General features: G+C 41.0%; 1 protein-coding gene and 1 long non-coding RNA gene across 3 annotated transcripts in view; one reads left to right on the top strand and one right to left on the bottom strand.

Moving 5' to 3' along the window:
- SYNPO2 (synaptopodin 2) overlaps nt 1-11,580 on the top strand; it is a 168,138-nt gene extending 156,558 nt beyond the window's left edge. Inside the window, exon 5 of one of the 2 annotated variants that reach the window (XM_001503239.5) lies at nt 7,940-11,580. In XM_001503239.5, coding sequence (XP_001503289.1) covers nt 7,940-8,482 — 543 coding nt within the window. In that variant the 3' untranslated portion in view covers nt 8,483-11,580. The remainder of the gene's footprint in view (nt 1-7,939) is intronic. The other variant, XM_070259701.1, reaches the window with a different exon arrangement.
- Nucleotides 1-23,718, bottom strand: part of LOC138923093 (uncharacterized) — an 86,631-nt gene that overhangs the window by 53,700 nt on the left and 9,213 nt on the right. The gene's annotated exons all lie outside the window — the stretch shown is intronic.

Genomic DNA, 23,718 nt, shown 5'->3' with positions numbered 1-23,718 from the left:
TGAAGATTTATTAGAGCTGGAAGTGCCCCTAAGAGATGAGGTCGTAGAAAATGCATTTCCTCCACCTGCTTGAATCTCATGGTAACTTGGAAGTCAACGTTCAGCTTTCTCTTCTCCAGCTCTAACTAATCCCAATTTCCATTATCTTTTTCTTCCTAGGTCTTTATTTTTATTTTTTTATTTTTTTAAAGATTGGCACCTGAGCTAACAACTGTTGCCAATCTATTTTTTTTTTCCCCTGCTTTATCTCCCCAAATCCCCCAGGGACATAGTTGTATATCTTAGTTGCAGGTCCTTCCAGTTGTGGCACGTGGAACGCTGCCTAACGTGGCCTGATGAGCGGTACCAGGTCCACGCCCACGATCCAAACTGGCAGAACCCTGGGCCGCCGCAGTGGAGCAACCGAACGTAACCACTCAGCCACGGGGGCGGCCCCCTAGGTCTTTATTTTTAAATCTTGCAAATATATTTTAGGCTGTCCTTAGGATTCATTCATAATCTTCTAAGACTCTTCTCATTTGAGGAATCAAAGCTGTTTAAAACCCTCACACTCCCACTGACCTAAATGCAAATCATTTACTTGTATGTTAAAAACTTTTGCTTCTTTAGAAAAATTGATTCACTTGTAAACATTGATTAATCCTATCTGTCTTGCCAAACATGGCTTGGCATGTATATTAGTGTGCGCATGTTGGGGGTAGAGGACATGAGCCTATTTGCATGAGTCCCTCACCACATGTAACTGACAAATGAGAAGGGCTACATCTTAGGACATGACCAAAAACTTTGGTAAAGCTAACCAAATTTCCTGGTTATGGCAGTCAGATATAGAAATTATCATTTATTCAGTCAATAAATACTTACTAAGTGTGTACTTGCCAGACACTGTTCTAGGGCTAGAGATGTCAATGAATAAAATGATAAGCCTTACTCCTAGAGGGAGCTAAGTTCTAGTGGGAAGAAGCAGATAGACAATAATTAAATAAAACATTTATTATGTTAGATAAAACAGGAGAAATGAAGCAGGGAAGAGGGATAGGGAATTTTGAGAGAGAGAGAATAGCCAAATAGTGATCCTATGATACTTGAGTAAGGCCTGAAGGAAATGGAGTAGGAGTCACACTGATGTCTGGAGTACCAGCAGGTATAAAGGTCAGAAGGATCAGCAGGTATAAAGGTCCTGAGGCACGCATGGGCCTGGTGTGTTCAAAGACCAGCAAAGGGGCCAGTGTGGCTGGATCAAGTGAGAGGGAGCGAGCATGAGGAGATGAAATCAGAGATGTAAGGAGCGGTGGAGCCAGCAGATTTTACAGGCCTTCTGGTCAATAAAAGGACTTTGATTTTCCTTTTTTGAAAGTGAAAAGCCATGAACAGAGGACTAAGTGACATAATCTGACTTAGGTTTTAACAGGATAATTTCAGCTGCCATATTGAGAACAGACTAAAGGAGCAAGGATGGAACCTGGGAAACTGACTAGGAGACTCTAGCAATAATCCAGGCAAGAGATCATGATGGTTTAGCCTAGGATGGTACCGGCGGAGGTGGTGAGAAATGGTGGGATGCTGGGTGTATTTTAAAGTCAGTGCTGGCAGGTCAGGTGTGGAGTGTAAGCGATGGGGAGGAGTCCACAGAGGCTAAAGACTGACCCGAGCCAAAGGGAAAGTGGGGAAAGCTTGGTGCTTTTTTCTATTTGTGTGCTCCTTCATGGACTTCTGCTTTTTACAAATTCTAGTTAATGATTAAAAAGGCAAAAGAAATGCCATTTATTCCTGTTGCTTTTATTGCAATCTGCTTATGATAAAGTATGTTTGTGATGAGTATTTACTGATCATGTGTTTAAGAGAGAAAGGAGTCAAAGGAGGTGAAATAACATTTGTCAGTAGGAGACACTTTCTCTACTCTGCATACGTAAGCAGGATTTTCGGCCGAGAGAATTTTTTAGCTTTCAGGGTTTACGGTATGAAATAGTCTGAACTTCAAAACATTTGTCACATTAAACTTCTTTGGTTTCTGGGGTTATTTGCATTGCTTTAGAATTCACTTCTTTGTGCTGGGTAAGCCTCAGACTATACTTCCTTTTTAACTGTCAAGTGTTTCCTGCCAGTTAAATTGGTTACCAGATAGTTTAACAAGGAAGCTAAGTTGCTTCATTAACAGCTATGTGGATAAATCAACATTTAAATGACATGAAAAGATGGTTTCTGTGAAGCTGAGAAAGGCCCCCAGCTCCTCTGAGCCTTTCGCTGACCTGCGTGCAGAGCGCGCTGTGTCTCTCCTTCATTTGGAGGAAGTGTATCTAAACGTGATGGATACACTGGCGCCTACTTGTTCTTGTGACAAATGGCCAGATGCCAGTATTAATTAACTCAAATTTAATCACAAAGTTACCCTTTCCAAAATTTCTAAGATCTCATTCCATTTAGTTTGCTTAGATGTGAATCTTCTTTCAAAAAGATGTTTCCTCAAAACAATTTCATTGCAAGTATAGTGCAATATTCGATTAAGAACTCTGGTATGAGACTACCTGGGTTCCACCCCCAACTCCAGCACTTATTAGCTTTTTACCCTTGGGAGAGTTACTTACCCTCCTGAAGTCTCACCTGGAAAATAGGGATGGTGATAGTGCCTACTTCATGGGGTTGTTACGAGGATGAAATGCAATCCTCCATGTAAAACAGTTAGCATCCACCGCTTGGCACACAGTAAGCAACCTATTGGTGTTGGCTGTTGTGAAAGGCAGAGCTGGGAAAATGCCGCCTTCGTGTTTAGCCTTTTGGTGGGAATATAGAACACCAGGAGATTCGTGAGTTCAGTGGGAATCTTTGCAGCCTTTGCTGCGTGCATCACATTGGACCAGCTAATGACCGGCATGTACTCTCATGGGCTCAACACTTAGAGACGCAGTGCTCTAAATACACACAGGCTGAATATTAACTATGCCAGATGACACGGCCCCTCAGTTTGAGTGATGTCTTCTTGTGTTGGCTTTTGGTGTTTACATAGGTACATCTACTTAAGAAGTTCAAGGTATTCTGTCTGCATCAGCCTTACCTATTAAACTGGAGGAAGAAGATGCAGAAAACTTGAGGGAATGGACACCATGAATGTTATTTCTCCTTACTTTGAAACATGAAGGCTAGCAACGGGATGGTGAAGGTGTTCAAAGAGGGTGAAGCCACTGGGTATAGATGAGGGAACGTCCGTATAGAGGCGGAAGTAGCTATATTCTGTGTTATCAGGATCACTGGGCTGAAGTAACGGGAGGCGGTTTGGTTCAATGGAAGGAAGAAGTTCTCCAAAGTTAGAGCCTAAGGATGGACCGAGATGCCCTGGAAACATGGCCGCCCCCTCTTCTCTAGAGCGAGGCCAGAGTGAGGGATAAGATTTCCACTCTTAAGACTATTTGAAGTTATTAGAGAAATTTATTGAAATTAATTAGTAGAAAAAAATTTTTTCCATTCTTCTTTTAGCCTGTATTTCATTTTAAAAATAAAAATAAGAGAAAGAACTTTGTGCTTAACTGAAAATGATCATGCTGCATAACAAGATATTATAGTGGAAGTTTCCCCAGGGCCCTCAGATATAAGAGATGCTGTGCACGGCAGTGAGATTCCAGATTAAAATACAGACTTACAAAGAAAATATTAGGCAGGAGTGTGCCTGGTGTGTTCAAAGAATAGCAAACCACTTCCACAATTCTTGAATCCCTGAGTCAAGTCCAGGCTGTTAGAGGGTCAGAGAATGGCAAGGAGAGAGGGTTTTGTGAGGAGGAATTCTGGAGTGCTGCGGGTCATGGCATGCGTGCTTGGAGCAGGTGGAGGAGAAGGCCCCTGCCTCCTGCCCTCCAGCCTTGTGAGCAGAGTTTCAAAGTGGCTTCTTAGAGGATTTGGTATGAGGTGCCTGCATGAGGACGGATGGGAGGTCAGAGTGGATTGGGGTCTGACCCCCTCCCACGATATCTGGAGGGTGAGAGATGGGCTGACAAACTGCCTTGGCAAAGAACCAGGAAGTTTGCTGCCACACTCCCAAAGGCAATGGTGTGAGTGTTCCCCATGGACGAGAGCAGGCCAGGAGCAAGGGAGAGCTGGATGAGGTCGTCTTGGGGCCTCCTCAAGGGTGCAAACGAACCCTTGTAGCTACAAGCTGGAGGTAGACAGCTTCGAGGGGGTGCAGAATGAGTGATAGTTAACTCCTAGAACAGGAATGAGTTGGCATGAATCCAGGACTGCAGGCAAGTTGTCCCCATTGATAGGAATCTTCACATATCCTGTGGAAGTTTCCTTCTCGGGGCCTACCTGGCTCTGAGAGTGAGAAGCCAGAATACACTGCTACCAAATCCAGCAAAAACTTCCTTCTGCTCTTTTTCTGCTCCATCCTTGCACTCTAACCCCAGGGGGCCAGCACCCAACTGGGAGAGGAAGAGGAAGGAAAGAAGCCAACCACAATGGCTTCCCCAGAGGAAGGTGATCCTCCGGAAACAGGCCCCAGGTTGGAAAGGAGAGGAGATTGAGCTCTAAGTTGAGATTGGAATTTGTTGTTCCAAGGGATGGAATATTCGTTTTTGTAATAAAGTGGTTTGGGTAACTTAAGGGGAGCATGGGACTATTCCTAAAAGGAAGCAGAACGTCACAGGACCTGCTAAGTCTTCAGCCAGTGGCAGTGGAAAAACATCTTTCATTAAAAAAATGTAAAGGGTAGTAGGAGACAAAGAGAAAGAGGCAATTTGATGATACGTCGTACGCAATGCCAATTGAACATAATTGGTTACAGTTAAGTGCTCTCATATCAAAAATTTAAATTCTTTTGATAATAATACAACCGTGGTGGAAACTACAACCCAGATCTAACCCATGTCATGCTAGGATTCTACCATCAGACATTCACACTCCAAAAGAGAAGAAACGCCTCTGTCATTTTCAGGTCCTGTGGTTCATTTCTGGCTCAGGGTATATCACATGGCTTCATTGAGCCAGCCAAGCAGAGAAGAGTACGAGCGCTTGGACAGAGACTGACAGAAGGAAACAGCTCCAAGGAACAAGATGCGGAAATTGCTTTGGAGAAATGTGTTAAAATTAGGGGTTTGGGTGCAGGCAGAGACTGGAGCTCAGCAATATTTTTGGCATAAGCAGAAACAACAATGTACCTAAAGAACTATTTCTTTATACCACAGTTGCATCTCTAACCTAAGACAATTTGTAGATTTATCTTCTATTGTTAGCACTTAAAGGCATATGAAGGCCCGTTTGACAGTCTGAAGAACACGTAGAATAGCAGTAGCCATTTTGCTCGTTGAGGTAACTGCGTTCTCCCTCCCAACCAGGACTATTGCTATATTTGGCATATGTGTATTCTACATGAGTTTTTTTAAAACTTCAATACAATTTTAAATTTCTCTTTGGAAAACCTTGACTTACTCTTTCAATATTATACTTCAAAATTTTACTCTTTCCCCACACATTCAACGGATTCATGTTTATAACACCGGAAAAAAAATCCCTGATGTCTTTGGTATTAGAATATCATTTAATAAGCTTTAGAACTTTTTAATTTCTAAGTTTTCATTCTTTTTAAGATTTCCAAACTAAGTGGGTAGGAGAAAGACCAGAAAATAAATTTCTCTCTTTCATCCTATGTTTTAGATGTCCTGTCACTGAAGTATATGCATTCCCATCGTACTTAGTGCTTCCAAATATATTGATAATTATTTCTTTTTCCAGATATTAGCCAATGACACTAGTCACCTGTGTGTACGTTCAGGAGCCTCTCCTCTGTTTCTGTCGCGTTTTGGATCTCTTTATTGTCATCCCTTCAAGTCTATATTGTTTTAAAGACCTGACTAAAGCAGGTCTTGCGGTGCTATATCTGATGAAAGACGACATAAGGTAGACACCACTGGAGGCTGAAAACTGTCCCAAGGACTCTATAGACCCATATTGTTCTCTTTCTTCCATGTATAAGGCCAATGGGGAGACACAGACATGTACTATAGAAGACAAAAGCTAAATTTCTTCTTATCTTACTGAATGCTAATATTGCTCACAGTTTAGAAAACTCCCTATTGGTCCTGTCAAGATAGGTAAAGATTCTCTTCTCTAGAATGACCTTCTGTGATTGGCTAGCTTGGACTGCAGAGCTAAAAATCGTACTGGATTGTGTGCTTGTTGAGGATGGGGACTTTGTCTGGATCATCTTTGTATCTTTAGCTCATAGAAGAGAGCCTGGAAATATTAGATGTTCAATAAATTTTTTGTTAAATGAATCAATGAAACCTATGCATAAATAATGTGGAATAGAAATTAATCCTTAAAGAGTGACTAAAAGTCAGGCTTTTTTTTCCCCTCCCTGACTATACAGTGAAGAGGACTTGTTATTAGATCTAGATTAAGAGAAGAAGATTAATGAAAATGAGTTTTTGTTAGGATTCAACCATTATCACTAAAGTGTTAATGATTGAAAAGAGAGAAGCAAGAGCCATTATATTGATCCCCTTATTCTTTATACTCAAACCAAGAATGAACCACTGACCTTCTTTGTATGCCTAATGGCAAAAACAAAAACAAAATATTTAAATCTGAGATTTTTTTTTTTTTAAGATTGGCACCTGAGCTAACATCTGTTGCCAATCTTTTTTTTTCCTTCTTCTTCTCCCCAAAACCCCCCAGTACATAATTGTATATTCTAGTTGTAGGTCCTTCTGGCTCTGCTATGTGGGACACTGCCTCAGCATGGCCTGGTGAGCGGAGTATAGGTCCACACCCAGGATCCAAACCAGCGAAACCCTGGGCCGCTGAAGCAGAGTGTGTGAACTCAGCTACTTGGCCACAGGGCCAGCCCTTGAATCTGAGATATTTTGTCCAAATCTAGATGTTGCTATTCACTTTACATTTAAGAACTTGATTAAGAAAGAAAAGCCGTTGAAACCGTTTCTGAAATTTGAACACATTTTTAAGCACGGCAATGCATTTTGTTCATGAAACATGTTATGGTACTTTCCTATCATTTCCCTTAGGTGTATGTACATTTGCTACTTTTTCCAGGAGTCTGTCTAAGAGAATCTCATGCCGATGGGAACGTGCGGGGGAGTAGAGTACTATAGATAACCAGTCTGCAGGCTCCCTGGAAACACAGAAGGGGGGAAAGGAGAGAATACAAGAGCTTTCAAGAAATTATATGTGTGCATATTAGATAAACCGAACATTCAGCATACACAAGGGAATGCTGCAGGGACACACACTCTCAAAGACATAGGAGTGGAGTACACAGAAAAGGAGGCAAATGCAAATGGAACAAGCGGCCCGAGCGTTTCCTTCAGAGACATGGACAATTCAGCACACTTAGGAAATGAAGATCTATGTGGATCTTCCCAATACACAAATAGCATTTGAGAGGAAAAGGGCCATCCACTCCATCACCAGTAACATTAAATATATCTAAGTAGCTTTTGTTTGTTTTTGCTACATTCGATGGACCAAAAAAGGTAACAGATTAAATGTCACTTGGGAAAAGTACAAAGCCCAGTAGCTTATGGTCTGTTTCTGGAGTTATCAATACATTTTGTCTTTATTTTGTACCAGGAAAAGAGGAATGAGGGTGGGCTGTGGATATAGATATGAATATATGGAAGACAAAGAGGAAGTGAGGGTGGCACCCAGTGATGACAGGACACCTGCCATGGTGGATATGCCTAAGAGAGGTAGTAGCAATTGGCGCTATGGGCTCAGAGAAGGACAGTAACAAGGAGGTCCTAAGTGAGGGCCCAGTCCCATACCAGGGCTAATAATACACCAGGTAAAGGCAGCCTGTCCTGGCTTTAGAACTAGGCATTGTGGGATTTGAATTTTACAGTACTTGGTAATGGTGTCAGGTATACTTTGGCATAACAGTCAGTCAGTATAAATGAAAATGAATGAGATATATTAACATTTTCATTGTTTCTAGGAGAGTGGACACTCCCTTTCTCTTCCTGGAAGACCAATTCCACCTGCCATCTCTACAACGTCTCCTTGGGTATACCAGCCTGCTTATAGCTACTCTAGCAAACCAACTGATGGGCTAGAGAAAGCCAACAAGAGACTAACTCCTTGGGAAGCAGCAGCAAATTCTCCTCTTGGTCTAGTGGATGATGCTTTTAGATCCAGAAACATCCAGGAATCCATTGTGGCAAATGTGGTCTCAGCAGCTCGGAGGAAGGTGCTTCCAGGGCCCTCGGAGGAGTGGAATAAGAGACTGTCCTATGTTCCTCAAACCCAGAAGGCCAATACGGGCTCATCTGGAAGGCAGGAGTATAATGTTGCATCCTTACCCAATAATAGTATGCCCACCAACTCCCAATATGGTTCACAGTTGTCATATGCATATTATAGGCAGCCTTCCAGAAATGATTCTGAAATAATGTCCATGGAGACCAGATCTGATTACTGTCTTCCAGTGGCCAGTTGCAACTATAATCCACACCCAAGGGGATGGAGACGCCAAACATGAAAGTTAGAAGAACTGATTGTGTGCTACCTATAGTAATAGTTTTTAAAAGCGTTCCCTTGAAGGGTTTTTGACTTTTGCAATAGATTTAGATTTACCTTTGATCTTGGCTTGTTCTCGTAGGTCACTTATCTGAGTGTGTGTGTGCGCATGCGTGTTTATGCACACGTGAGGGTGAATCACATCCTTTTCTGCTGATCCATAGAGGATTTCTTTGAAGAAAGAATTTATTTTCTACTTTGATGTACGGGCACTTATATGTAATTCGTAATCTTAATTCCATTTATTTCATTAATATGAGGTAGTCTAGGCAACTAAACTGTGCTCAATTAAAATGAAATTAAGTATTTTCTTCTGTGTGCCTTAGCCCAGGAAGGAATTAATGAAATACGATATGCCAAGTGTCATTAGCAATAACAGGAAGAAATATAACATTGGAGAAGTTTTCAAAGGGAGAATGCCAGTGAATAATAATTATATAAAAAAGGATTTCTTTGGTGTTGTTTTAAACATTTCTCTGAAATATTTTTTAAAATCTAGTAAAATTCAGATTTGTTTTTTAGAATTGAAATACAGTATAAGTGTTCTCAGAAAGAAAGAAATATTTGAGAGTAAGACAATTATACGTTTCAGAAGGACTTTTGAAGTAAATGATGTAGTGTGTGGGGAATAGAAAGATTTAGGTATAGGACTTATTTTTAATCTATGTAAAGCCAGCAGCCTGAGACAGGAATAGACTGGATTCAGGTGTCCTCATTTGTCAAATGAGAAGATCAGATTATCTAATCTCTTATATCTTTAACAGCTCTGAGATTCTGAGATTCTTGCATTAGTGGAATGGCTTTTGATACATTTTTCACTTTTGTTGGTCATCATATAAATATCAGATTAAGTTTAGGAGTGGATTAGGTCATTGGTGTCACTACGTGTGTCAGTAAAGGTCCGAAAAGAATTGCCGGGCGGCAGATTTTGTGCTATGTGTTACATGGAGTGAGGATTGATGTGAAGGAAGAAACTATTAATGGATTTAAGGAAGTGGTAGATGGATGTGTGTGTTGTTGTGCACCTGTAGGTCATGACCATTAATTCAGTTATACAAAACACGCCACAGATGCCTCTGCAACAACCCGTGCTTCTTTCAAAAGTCATCATTGGGATGTTCAAAGGAAGTCAAACAGCTGCTTGGTAAATTCCATGACCCTGGCCTTGTTAGCAGGACCATAAGACAATCAGTCAAACACCTGCTCCTTCCTGCCATGCCTACAGAGTATTAAACACAAGGAAATTCAAAGTATTTTACATCATAAGTAAGTATTGAGACTATTTTAAAATGAAAACATCATGAGTATGCAAAGCTTTCTTAGGTTTTTAAATATAATTATTTCGCTTTGTTTTACTTTTTAACTCTTGAATTTATCATTATGATGGTGTCTTTCACAGAATAAAACCTAAAAAAATTTCCAGGGTACAAGTGATCCCTTATTTTGGAAGAAAAGAATAAAAATTTGAAGAAATCACAGTAAGTTCTATTATTGATAGACCCAACTAGATACTAATTGTTTACTTATGAAGAAAAGAAAAACAATATAACTTTCTAAAGTTACATTGTTAAATTATCTTAAATTGATATAGTGTTAATTCTCTCAAATTATAAGATGTGATTATTGACTCCTGAGGGTTTCTGTGAAATCTTAAAAAATAATACCTGGTATATTATTAGTCTGTCGGCAAATTCTCAGGAATCCCTCACATAAAAAATTTCTTTCCTTCAAACTTTGTTATGGTAGTTGAATCATCCCAGATGTCAATGTTTCAAGATATGGGGGATTTGGCAGAAAATACTTAGCCTGATAGAATCAGATCCTATTTCGTTGCTTTCTGTTATAAACACTAGAAGTGATTTCCATTACTCCTAGGATTTGATACACTACAATCCCAGAAGTTGATATACATTATATTATTCACTAAAACTTTCACTAGACTCAAAATAGAGAGAAGCAGGCTATTCTAAACATAAATATTATTATAAAACAGCCATCTCACTCTTTGCATGTACTAGATCAAAATTATTATTTGTACTAAGCTACCTGAATTTATTCTAGACAGCAAGAAAAAGACAAGCTAGGGCAGAAAAGTTGTACATTTTTCACTCAGAAGGAAATGAATGTCTCATATTTTTGTTAGAAATTGATGTTTCAAGAGGTCATGCTTGCAGGTATAATTCTGCAAAGCAAAGCTGCCATTGTCAACTCATCACAAAATGTGCTGTGGGTATTTCTCTCTCATTTATTTGAGGAGTAAAGTTAGATCACTCACATTCAAGCTAATATTTGAGACAGGACATGCCACTCTGAGCTCTGATTCCTATGGGTCATCCCACATCCAGATAACTATTGTTCTCACAAAAATAAAATGAGTTGGTCTCATATTCCAAATACTAGCCTTTTTCAAGAGGAGCTGTTGCTTTGTAAATATGGACCACATGGGTTGTAGGACATATTTGTACTAGTAGCGACCACACAGGTAGAAAGAGTTCCTGGTTTACCATGGATTAAAAAGGATTCTCTAGAAGTACAGTATGCCAGTCACAGGGACACTAATTTGGCACCTTTCCTACATCTTGAGTTGAAATATCATATTATTGCATGTGTGTGAAGTGTCCATTATTAAGATGATTTAAATTTTGTGTAGTATTTTGAGTTTTATAAATGCACAGACTCTAGTCCATTTATCTTTATGTCTCTTTTATGTTTTGGCACCATTATTCACATTGGAAGGGCCACCCTATTAGGACTCACGCATATATATGTATTAACAAACTGAAGCTTAGAGTAAAAAATTATATCAAAGAGGCTCAGTTATTCTAATTAGAGAAGAATTATAGAAATGCTTGTTTTTTAAGAGAAAATAGGTTTTCACACTTGATTTCTAGTCAAAGTAGAAGTATCTACCCTGTCCACACTTTTCTACCAAAGAAAGACTATGTTCTCCTGCTAATTAGATTGACATTTTCACCTGTGTTTACCCCAAAAGACTGTATTTGAAAGATGCATACTGAAAGTCAAAATTGTACTAGTAATAAAAAGTAACCTGAAAATGAACTTAAAGAGCCTTTTCGTTTTTCCTTATAAAAGCATTGTTTTGAATTAGTCTTCACCCCAAAGAATGTTTAATCTTATCTACTACATATTTTTTAATTTTAGTTTCTATAATAGAAGCCTCCAGACGTATCAAAGAATTTCATGCTGATGGCAACATTTTGACTATAACATTTAAAAACTTTAGAAAAAACTTACCTAAAAATATGATCAATTTCACATGTAAGTTAAAAAGTTTAGGATCCAAACATATTTTCATATTATTTTTATTAATTCTTTCCCTTATAGTATATTGAGAATCAGTCCTAAGCACAAACATAGCCAATGGTAATATGACTTGATAATATGTTGGTTGAATTTCTAAAACTACTCAGGACTCACTCAGACAATCTACTATGTTTGTCATTCCAGTACTTCTGGTGACTTGTCCTCTTTAGGCTGCCCGAAACTGACCTCTGTTAAACTGAAGTCTTCATTATAATAAAGCATATTTAAGTAAAATTTTTTTTAAATGACTTTGCCTCTTTCTACATAATATGAAAACTTTCAGCTGAAGTGTGAGCTCCTGGCTCGATTGGTATCGTGCAGCACAGCTTTTTGGCACTTTTTTTCTTTGTAAATTCTGAATAAAATGGCTATTTTTGGCATTCTGGTAAAAAATAATTTTTAAAGGGCCATCACTTGAAACCTTCAAAAATGAGAACTGTTATAAAGATGAAAATGACCTAAGAGATAGTCGCACTACCCTGTCTCAAGATGCTCGTGCTGTAGAAAAAGCACCCTTTTCTCTGAGGAGTTCCTAGCGCTTAGCAGATTATAAATTTCAAAACATACTAAGAGGCAGGCAGTGTTATCTCCGCCTGGAGCCAACCGACAGCTGAGGCAAGGAGAGTTCACTTCCCTGGCTTGTCGGCACGAAGACAGCGACAGAGATGCTTCAAGAATAGCCAGTGTTTCCGTAGTCCACATAATACCAGAAATATTTAGTACATTGTACTCCTTTTTTCTCAGTGGCTTTGGAAAATAACAAGACCTGTGACTTCTCAAATCTAATAGGGCAATATTTTTCACAAAGGGGCATTTCATTATTTACAGCCTTATAAAATGTGATTTTAGATTTCTAGATTTCTAGAAATCCAGAATCCCCAGCTATTTTTATAATATATTTCTAGAAAGGATCTGGCAATCCCCCCTATAAAAAAGCAAGTCATTTTACGAAGAGCACTTAAAGACGAAATGCCCGCAACGCATCTTGCTCTATTTTTTTACTCTCTAAAGTTGTAGCGAAGATTTGCTATATGGTACTTTCTTTCTCCGTGACTTTTCATATGCCTTCCTCCACTCCCACTTCCCCTCAAGACATGAAAACTTCCTTCACCTCTTCAGAATTTCAAGATTTGTTTCCTTCTTGAGGGTCTGAAAAGGCTTTATTAAGTAGGACTGCCTCACCATGATGATTTGCGTGAGTGTGAGGTTTACCTTAAATTACAAAATAAATTATATGGGGTCCATGTAGGCAAAAACACCATCTTATTTAAGCCCTAACTCCCCTTGAAGAATCCTGTCTACACGACTGTGAACATTCAGAAGTAGAGGTAGGATCCTGCTTAGTCTTTCTTCAGCATCCCCATTTTCTAGAAAAAAACTATTCATTTAGACAATAGGGCTGTTGGTGTATTCTGAGGGCTATTTCTTCAACACAATATAGCGCTTGGGTTGGAAAGTAAAGTGTTGTTCTTAAACTAGAGAACACACGCTGCATGGCCCTGCTGCCACTCGGATGGGACAACCATTTCAGAAGCAAGAGAGAAAAGCATGACAGGAGCCGGCAGAAGCTTTGCAGCACCTGTGGCTGGTCCCTGATCTGTCAGGACCAGCCTCATTTCAAGGGGTTTCCTGGGTAGTTTTTCCTGTTGATCCACATGTCATTCATACCACAGCTTTCTGCCAGACAAGTGAATAGAACAGAGAAGAAAAATATTTTAAAAAGAAATAGATAAAGAGGACATTTTCATATTTTCCCACAACTTGGTATTATTTGGACCTTTATGCCAGATACATGCCTCTTTGTCCTTGAATTCAGATGCTGTCTCTCTGGTTTCTACCTACAGTAACTACAGCTCTGATTGTTAGAATACAAAATGCCTATAATGTATTGAAGTTCATACTTACTAGAGGGTTGAGAAGAGGAAAAAGAACCATGATTTTGTGATAAAGCAGCCAAAGTTCAACGCTTAGCTAAGCCAAGCCCCATTTCTGGTATGAACTTGATAAAGAAAATAACCAATGAGGGCAGAGCCTCCCGGCCTGCAGTGTTCTCCAGCTGTGGTGTTTAAAAATCTTATTGTCTCTAATGGAGACTCAACCGGGTCTTCCACAATATGTTTGAATAAGCAAAGTATCTGGCTTTCTCATTTTGCATTAAAAGGAAGACAGTGAGAAGTAAACAAGAATTACAGTTCAAGGTCTAAAATGCCATCAAATAGAAAAAAATCAGAGGTGGGAACAAATGCTGTAGATATTTTGCCTGAGGAAGTCTGCAAAAGAATGTGTAACATGTTTTTATTTCACCATTTCCCTGCTATAAAGTTGTTCTTAAAACAAAGCACATTAAAAGAGGGCCATTCCAAGACGAAAGGATAAAAAGGGGGGGGGGGTGTATTTTAGCCATAGGCGTAAAACAAATATTTAAACTTCCATGAAGACATTGATATTTAGGGCACAAATATTTCCATAAAATGTGCGTTGCATTCATTTTCAGAAATCTCCCTCAGGCATTAAATTACTTAACTTAGCATTTTCCCCAAGTTATTATTATTTAAAGTTATCAGTGGTAAGATTTTATTTTAGGCTAAGAAAACTGGGGCTTCCGTGAAGACATCAGATTGAAAGCTCAGTAGGTAATGCTCATCCTGACTTTTGATTTCTCTGACAAAGGGAAACATAAAGTTTTATCTGCATGAGCAGTCAGCAGGTTTAATAACATTGAAGGACATTACTGTTCCTGTGCTAGACTTGTTTTCTTGGCACAATGAATACACCTAGAATTGGATTTAAAGTGACAGCAAACTCAAATCCTCTCTCTGAATGGAAAGCCAATATAAATGGACACACCATAGACTATGGCTACAGACTCTTTGTAGAGTTTAAGAATGAAACCTGAGGAAGGAGAATGGAATGTCACAATTCATGGACACTTAGTTATTTCTCTAGAATGTACTACTTCTGACAAGGGCACCTAAAGCTCTTCTGTTGGCAGCTCCAGGAACCACCGTCAGGAGGAGATGGATGCATCCGTGCATCAGTCAGTCAGCAATCCTTTATCATTTCCCTACTCAGTGCCATACACAGTGTTCCATGCCAGGAATAAACTAGTGAATAACTGTGGCCTCTGTCTTCAGGGAGCTGGTAGTTGTAAGAGAGGGTACAAGAACAATGATAGGATCATACACAGAGTATTATGAGAACAGCAAAAAAAATCCAACCTTAAGGTGTGAGGATTGGTACCTGGAGATGGAAAGGTCCTCACTGACATCTTTCTGGAAGAATTTATGGCAGAGTTGAGTCTTAAGGGCTGAGTAGGAGTAGCTGGTATAGTTGAGTACAGCCAAAAGGGAGGCCATTCCAGACCAAGGGAACAGCACAGTGTTGATAAACTCAGGCAGTTCTGTGTTATTACTGGATAATAAGGTGGGAGTCAGAAAGCAGGGGATTTTATCCTACAGGGAAGTGTAAGTTTTTTTCTGTAAAAGGCCTGGTGGTAAATGCTTTAGGCTTAGACAACCACGTGGCTTCAACTCAGCCCTGCAAAAGTGGCCATGATATGAAAATGAATGAGCGTGGCTGAGTAAAACTTTGTTTATGGACACTGTAATTGGAATTTCATATAATCTTCAAAAGCCATGAAGTATTATTCTTTAAAAAATTTTTTCAACTACTTACAAATGTAGAACCCATTTGTAGCTCACTGTCTGTACCAAAACAGGCGGTAATGGCCGTTGTTTGCCCATTCCTGCTGCTGGGCAACAAGGGAGAGCCATTAAAGGGTTTTAAACAAGGAATTGGCATGAACTAGCCCTCTTAGCAGGAGGTTCTTTCTGGCAGCACTGGCAAAGACAGACCTGAGAGAGCAGGACAAGAGCAAGGGAGGACACGGAGCTGTCATATCTTTCCACGTGAAAAGGCAGGCACGGTTTGCTTCCTCAAACACTTCGTCATAAATAAATCAGTCAACACTAGAGTGTCCCCAAAGTGCCCCTCCCTCCCCCCTTACTGCCCCCCCTTTCTCTGCCACTTTGCCTTCCCTTCCCAACACACTCTCCTCCTCATCTCAGCGCTCCCATCCCAGTCACACGCCATGGCTGCCAGCTGGCCTCCTCCTTATGACTCTTTCAGGAGAACTGAGAACAGGGAATGATATGGAACGAGAGACCCCGCAGCCCCACCGCTGTAATTTCTGGGAAGACGGTGATGACTGAGTGACCATTAGGAGGACCAAATCTTCCTCAAGCCATCAATGCACGTCACAGAGATGGTGACAATCTTTGGAACATTTATCTTCCAGTTGGCAGGGATAACAGTCTTTTTTTTTTTAAATTTGCATTTGGCAGATGATATGATGCCATCTCAGGAAACTGAAATGATTAGCTTCTTTTCCTGCAGCTTAATCTAAGTCTTTATCCTTTGTTAAATAATCTCGATTCCAAAGCATTGACAATTAAATAGGCCACAAAAATGCATTGGAGCCAAAAATTATTTTTAAAAGATTAAGTACTAAAATAGGAGTGTCACTGGTAGGTTTTTTTAAAACTCACGGACTATTAAAATTAGAAGGGGACCTGGAGATCATATAATAAAATACAGGAGGGATTTTAAAAGCCAAAACGAGCACCATATTTTCTTTCCTTTCAGTTTGTGTTCTTTCTTCAAAGCTTACAGAGCTTTTAAAGTCAACATCCGCTAGATTAAGATGGCAGCATTACCCTACCTCTGGTACAATGCCATTTTCAAACATTATTGTTGCTGTACCGTTGATTCCATTTTAAGCTCTTAAGGTGCTTGCTGTATACAGACCTGAGCCAATGTTATGTTGTTCCAGACATGGGCTATGTTAACATCCACCCTCCCTTCCTGTTTTACAGACAGAGGTGATGTCATTGGCAATTGCTGGGATAGTTTTATGTGGCACTATATCATTATCTCCATTCTGAAGTCCTCCCAGAATGGAGAAACGTAAAATGAAGAAGAATATTATAATGGAAGATGTATTATAATGTGTGCTTCTAAAAGAGTAAGTAGAAAAAGCCAGAGCTGACTACAATAGTAACTCATTCTAACTACAGCACGTCTGTAATCTGGAAACTGCCAGTCTGTTATACTCACACAGATAGTTCAAGCTCAGGAATGCTGTGAAAATCTTTCAGCAAGATGATATGTGAAAAATTATGACACACACAAATTCAGAAACATATAATTTTTATGGGTTTTCAAAACCAGAAAAAAAATTGGAAAGAGTATCACAAAAACCAGGCAATTCTGCCACATACGCTTCTGACCGACTCTGATTTCATCACATGTGTCACTCCAAAGGAAGCTTCCTAAACATGGCAAGGTGAAGATTCGCACTGGAGACATAGCTGTTGCCTATCAATTTTCATAGAATTAATAAAAATCTTGCTCAAATAGTCAAGGAAAAAAACTTAAGTAGAGATTTATTTGGCATAATTTTACCTGAACTACTATTCTCTTTTTTTACATTCATCCAGTCATTCATCAGGAAGGTATTAAGTACTTTTTAGGTGTTAAGTACTCTACTAGGTAGAAAGATGATGCTGATGGTGATGCTGATGGTGATGATGATGGTGACAGTGATGATAGCCACCCTTTATAGACACTCGCAACGTACCAAACCCTGCATTAAATACTTCAACTCTATTGTTTCATTTAACCCCCTTAACTTTTTGAAGTTGGTACTGTGAATATCCCCCATTTTACAGATGAAGAAACTGAGGCATAGAATGCATAAATATCTGACATGGGCATACTACTGGAAAATGGTAAATCTGGGATTTGAATTTGGGCTTTTCTGTTCCACAGTCCATTCCATATACACTTATCTATATATACATGATAAAAAACAAAAAAAAGATGTAGATGGCGTGGCCTCTTCATGATTGGGAAACCAGATAGATAAACTTACAATGAAAGAAAACTTCTAAGGCACATATGGGATCATCATGCTGAGAGAGATCATAGAGATTATCTAATCAAAACTCTCATTTTACAGAGAGTAAATTGAGACCTAGCTAGGACAAATGCCCAAGGTCACCCAATGACGTGCAGAAGCACTTTTCTCCTCTCCTTGTGCTGCTTCCCAGGTGCAGGCTCATTTGCTCCCCGGACTATTGAAGCAGCATTGCATCACTTCTCTCTGCCTCCAGTGCCATTCTTTTTTTTCCCATCACACCTATATTTCTAAACTCAGATATGTGCATGTTGAACTACTTAAACTTTTAAAACTGGTTTTTTCTTCCTTTTTCCTGAAGGCCCAGCTCTGCCTCATCAAGCACCAATCTATCCTTCCAGTTCCAGTTCCCACCATGACACCAGCTGGTCAATAATCCGTGTCCACAATCCTGCCATTCACCCTCCCTTCCTAATGTGTTTGAGCATGCTCTCCTTCTATCTAAAATGCCCTCTCCTTTCCTGGCCTGTGAACCTATGCATCCTTCTAGAAGCAGCTCAAACATCGCTCATTAAAGCATTTCACTCTCCAAACTGTCATCACTCCCTTTTCTGCATTTCCAGGATACTTCATTTCTACTCAATATGCAAGACAATGACTTGCTCACCTTTTGTTCTACCACCTAATGAATCACATGGATGACTCATGGTAGGTCTTCAATGCACACTTGTTGAATGAATGAATGAATAACTGAGAGTACTATGGTTTCTTGATCTCCAAGTCAATTTTTGCCACAATAGGCTCCATTCAGTCTTTCAGTTTTTCCAATAAATACGTATTGTATTTCTACTTTACGCCAGGTACTCTGCTAGGCACAAGGGTTACAGTGGAGAAAAAGGTAGATAATGTTCCTGATCTCATGGAGCTACTTTCAGCAAGAAATGCAAATAACAGAAATAACAAACAAATAATAAGTGCCAAGAAAGTAATCAACAGCCAATAAAAGAGGGAGTAACTGAGGAAGGCCATCTTAGAAAGAGGGGTCAGAAAAACCTTCTCCAAGCACTTGATGTTTTAAAGAAGATCTCAAGAGTAAGGGGTCCAGCCTTGTAAACAGATGGGGGAGAGCATTTCAGGCAGAGAGAACAGCCAGGCTTGTAGACAAGAAAGGGCTATGATCAAGGAGAGAAAGAGGCCTATGTGGCTACAGCCACGGTAGTTGAGAGGGAAAAGTTGGGCGACTATGGTTGGAGAGGTCGGCTCCTGAATGCTTTGCCTGCTTCGTAGGCTGTAATAAGGAATTTGAATTTTCTCCTAAAGGCCAAGGGAAGCAATAGAAGGGTTCCTAGCTGAGAGTAAGCTGATCTGACCTGTGCATTTAAAAATGAGGGAAATGGATTGAAGCAGGGCAAGGTTAAAGGCAGGAAGAGCAGCTGAGAAGCTCTTGCAGAAGTCCAGGCAAACGACGGTCAACTGGAGCCACCAAGACGGAAGAAACACACAGACTTCCATCCTATTTGGGAGATAAACTCACCAGGCCTTGGAAATGTGCTGGACATGGGCTGTACAAGAACAGGAGGTGTTACCATTTATTTTTAGATTTTATGATCTGAACCAGTGGATGGATGGCATGTTTTACTGGGAGGAGGAAGACTACAGTGAGAAATGAACTTAGGAGGGGAAATTAAAAGCTCCATGCTGGGCATATTGAACTGATATTAAGTATGGACCTTTTAGGTTTTCTCACGGAAAACTACTCTTAAAAGAGCCACTAGATAACAATAATAATAGCTAATAATCACTAGGGTTGTTTCCCATGTGTCAGCCTTTCTTCACATATTCAGTTATGTCAGCCCCTACAATCACTACAAGGAACTTGTCCTGGGATCTCCTTTCTACAGACGAGGAAAGTAAGGTACAGAACGATCAGGTTACCTCCCCAAGATCTCGCATTTCTAAGTGGCAGATTCAGGATTCAAATCTAGGCTGTCTGACTCCAGAGCCTGGCCTTTTAATCTCTGTATCTAAAAGTGAATGACCTGGTGCCAGGAAAGTAATTAAATCTTGCTTATTGTTAAATAAAACCAACAGGAATCAAACACGGGTCTCCATACATTGCATGACAGGATTTATTAAACACTGATTTTAATGAAAGACAATTCTGTTGCTGAAATAAAATAACTTCCTATCATGGCTGCCACTGTAGAAATCACACTATGTCCTGGACACCAAGCAGAGATTATTGCTCAGCAATGACGTCTCCCAGGGGAATGAACTGGGTCCCCCTTTAGCTTTCTTGCCTAGAGGCAGTCACCTGCAGACACCACTTCCATCCACAGTCACCGCTCCAGAAAAGACTTATTGACCGCCTATAAGGAGCCAGGCACCGGAGCAAGCATAGAACTAAGACTGCCTGCTTTCACAGAGCTTCTGACTAGAGAGGGAGACGAAAAAATAAAGCACCAATGGAAATAAACTGCAATGTGTGCTGAACGCAGTACACCCGGCCGGGGCACCCAACCTTCCATGGTGGAAATTACATTTGAGCTGAGACCTGCAAAGGCTGGCAGGATTGAACCAGGAGGCAGCTCAATGTTTCTCAGCCAGAGAAGAGAAGAAACTTATAGAGCACTTTGTAAGTGACACGGGAGCTTTTATGCCATTTGACACAGGTAGTAATTTTCCAAAACTGCCAAAGGAGCAAATATGAAATCGCCTTTGCCTGTTCTTAATGTCAATGCTCCATCCCCAGCCACCCGCTCTTCTCTCTCTGAAGGCTCTCCCTGGGTAATCTAACTGACAGCCTCCTAAATCCTCACACTTACATGGTGGTGACAGATAATCCATCTCCAAACCTGACTCCAGTGAGCTCTTGGGCTCCAGCCCTGAGTCTGTTTACTCCCTGGACGTCCCACTGGAGTGATCCCCAACACCGTGCATCCAACACTTGCAGAAGAGACTTTCCTCCCTTTCCCCCCCATAGCTTGCTCCTTCTCCTACGTTCTCCACAAAGCGCCTCCTACCACTCCCCATCCACCCAACCGTCTAAGCCAGGACTGGAAGCACCTGCCTTGTTTTCTCCCTCACCCTAACCCCTACCCAACCCATCAGTCATCAAACCCTGTGAACACCCCATTCTCACCATCTCTCCTTATCTGCCTGGCCCTACCACCGCCGTCATCACAGCATTTGATCAGGCCTTCATGGCCTTTCACTCACACAATTGCAATAGGGTCCTGAGTGTCTTGCTGCCTCATCCCCAATCTGTTCTTCATGCAGGTGCCAGAATAAAATTACAAAAAGGCACTGCATGTTATTCCCTTTAAAGCCATCAATGGCTCCCATGGTTCACAGACTAAAGTCCAAACTCCTGTGAAGCCCTCAGTATTTCACCTTTTTCTGCCTCTCAGCCTTACCTCTTGCTAAGAACCCCTCTTCATCTTGTGCTCCATACCCTGCCGATACCAAACTGCTTACAATTCCATGAAATCCTTATGTGGTTTCACACCTCCATGCTTCAGCTCCACTGCTCTCTCTGCCTGAAATGCCTTTCAACACCATCCCCACACCTTTACTCATCTTTCCAGTAGAGATCAACTTGTCTCTGAAGCTTTTCGTGATCACTATGCCTCTGCCCCAAATAGAACTGACCTTTTCCTCCTCTGTGTCTCCACTACTTCCAGGACAGACTTGTTCCACAGCACGTTGGTTAGAGTGAGCCCATCAGTCTTGCACAACGCCTGCCTATCTGATTGTTTCATCGACACCAACACCATTCATGGACCAATGTTTATTGTCCACAATGAGTAGGTCCTGCGGCGAAATGATGGAGAGGTGGAAAAGGCAAACAAAAAACAATCCTTGCCCTCATAAATTATTTACTGTCACAAAAGAAAACCTTTCAGTCCAAAAGTCAAAAGCCCTCCCAGGATAGACCCTGAAGCTAATACAGTTTAAGAGAGCTTAACGTAGTTTAAGGGGTCTGATTTATAGAGGGCTCTTCTGAAGTCCTGTGCTAATTTTGTATTTTTAATTTCAGGTCTTTTTTCTGAAAGGGAGTCCCTTTGTATGTATTTCAGGCCCCACAAAACCTGCACCCACTTCTCATTCCAGGGATTAGATCATTGTCTGTGGTCAAGGATTTTTGTAAACAAAGCTTCAAGAAAAGTCAATAGTGACTCAGGGAGGGTTGGCTGGTGGTGGCACCTGCTTCTTCCTGGGCTGGCCTGACTGAGTGTTGAGTGGAAGTGGCTCAGGGCCACCCCTTAGTGCTCCCCTGGAATATAGAGGGGGTTGGCTGGCCTCTGGCCGAGAGTCTTCTGTTCTCTCTCTCATCTCCTCCTACCCACAATCCCTAAAAGAGAAGTGATTTAGAAAACAAGGAAAGAAAAAGAAGAGAATACTTCAAAGAGAGCAGAATACCATGGTTCTGAGCTACTAACAGAAAATGCATCATACTGTCTCCCTAATGCCATGAAGTTCACACCGATCCTGTCACATGACTGCAATTTCAGGGCAAAACCTGTTTGCTGTGGTTGGGAAATGAGGGGAAGAGGGAAGTTAGAAGCATGAGGAAAAGGGAGGAAGGACCTGTGACAAAGGCCAAGAACGTGACTAACAGTTCTTCCTCGTGTCACTTGTGGCCTCCCCGGGCACAAAGAGGGAATAATGGGCTGGGATCCTGTCATCAACATTCCTTCTCCCTACCCCACCCTCCCTCTGCATTTCCTTCAGAATCAAGTCAGGCGGGGCACAGTAGCGCTCTTGGTAAAGGCAGAAAGAGGAATGCGTGGACCGGCAGTGTGGGTGGGCGGGGCTGGGGGCGGGGTCTGAGTCCAGTTTCTGGTTCTGGCTTGGACAGGTTTCAGATCTTCTGAGGCCCCAAGCACAGAAATGACCATGAGGCCACCACTGCTCCCATTACATAATTCAAATAAGACTAATATTTTTAAATGAGACATAACTTCCCTGCATGCTGAAATTAGGATAACTGTTTTTCTGGATTTTGTGATTTTTATGTTTGGACAAGCTGGTCAGAATTGAACCTCTCTCTCTGCCCCATCCGGATCTATGCTTGGTTTGCCTACCTACCACCACCCAGCGCTTATTGATGGTAGGACCTTGGGAGAGTCCCTTACCACTCTGGGGCTGGTCGCTCATCTGTAACGCTGGTGTGTCATGTTCCTTTAATCCCCATGATTCTCTCAGAGATCATTCTCTTTCATCTTTCAAAACAAAACAATGTAAAATACTTCCACTCTGCCTTGTACATCCTCCTGACTTGCACAGAATAGACAATCCCAGTCTGCGTGAGAGACAATATCCTACGTATTCAGTAATATATCTGATTTTACTCATTCTACAAATATTCACCATATACCTACCATTTAACAGCTGCTGAGTGTACAGTGGTGAGCAAAGCAGGTAAACTCCTAGCCTTGTCCAGTTTACTTCCATGGAGCTTGTAATCTATTGAATACAGTGATGGAAACTGGGATCAGCCCAGGTGTCCATTTCCAGAACCTACTCTCTTACTCACAATCCAGTATGGTGGTGAAGATCCTGACTCTGCAGTCAGGTGGCCTGGGTTCAAAACCCAGTTCTGTCACTGCCTTGCTTCCTTCAAGGTCACTTCCTGTGTGACCTTGAGCAAGTTTCTTAACCTCTCTGTTCTGCTATCTCCTCATCTTTAAAACCAGGCTAACAAAAGCAAGTCCACATGCCCGAGCTGCATCTCTTGACATACTTGTTATTGGCATGACTATTCTACTGCCAGACCTTGTGCTGCCGCTCAGGACAGGAGGCTGTGGGCTTGCTCCAGAGCTCTTGCCTGCTTTTGGCCAAAGAAGGAAGGATGACTGTCTCCCCAGTTTGTGTCTTACGCCGGCATCTGTGTTAAGCACCACTACTCTAACGTCATACTGAGTTTGTAGAGAAAACAGCCTTTTGAGTTTTCA

The sequence above is a fragment of the Equus caballus genome, chromosome 2, assembly GCF_041296265.1.
Source record: "Equus caballus isolate H_3958 breed thoroughbred chromosome 2, TB-T2T, whole genome shotgun sequence".
Lineage (NCBI taxonomy): Eukaryota > Metazoa > Chordata > Mammalia > Perissodactyla > Equidae > Equus > Equus caballus.
The sequence above is the reverse complement of the archived record's forward strand: the minus strand, read 5'-3'. Positions and strand labels throughout refer to the sequence as shown.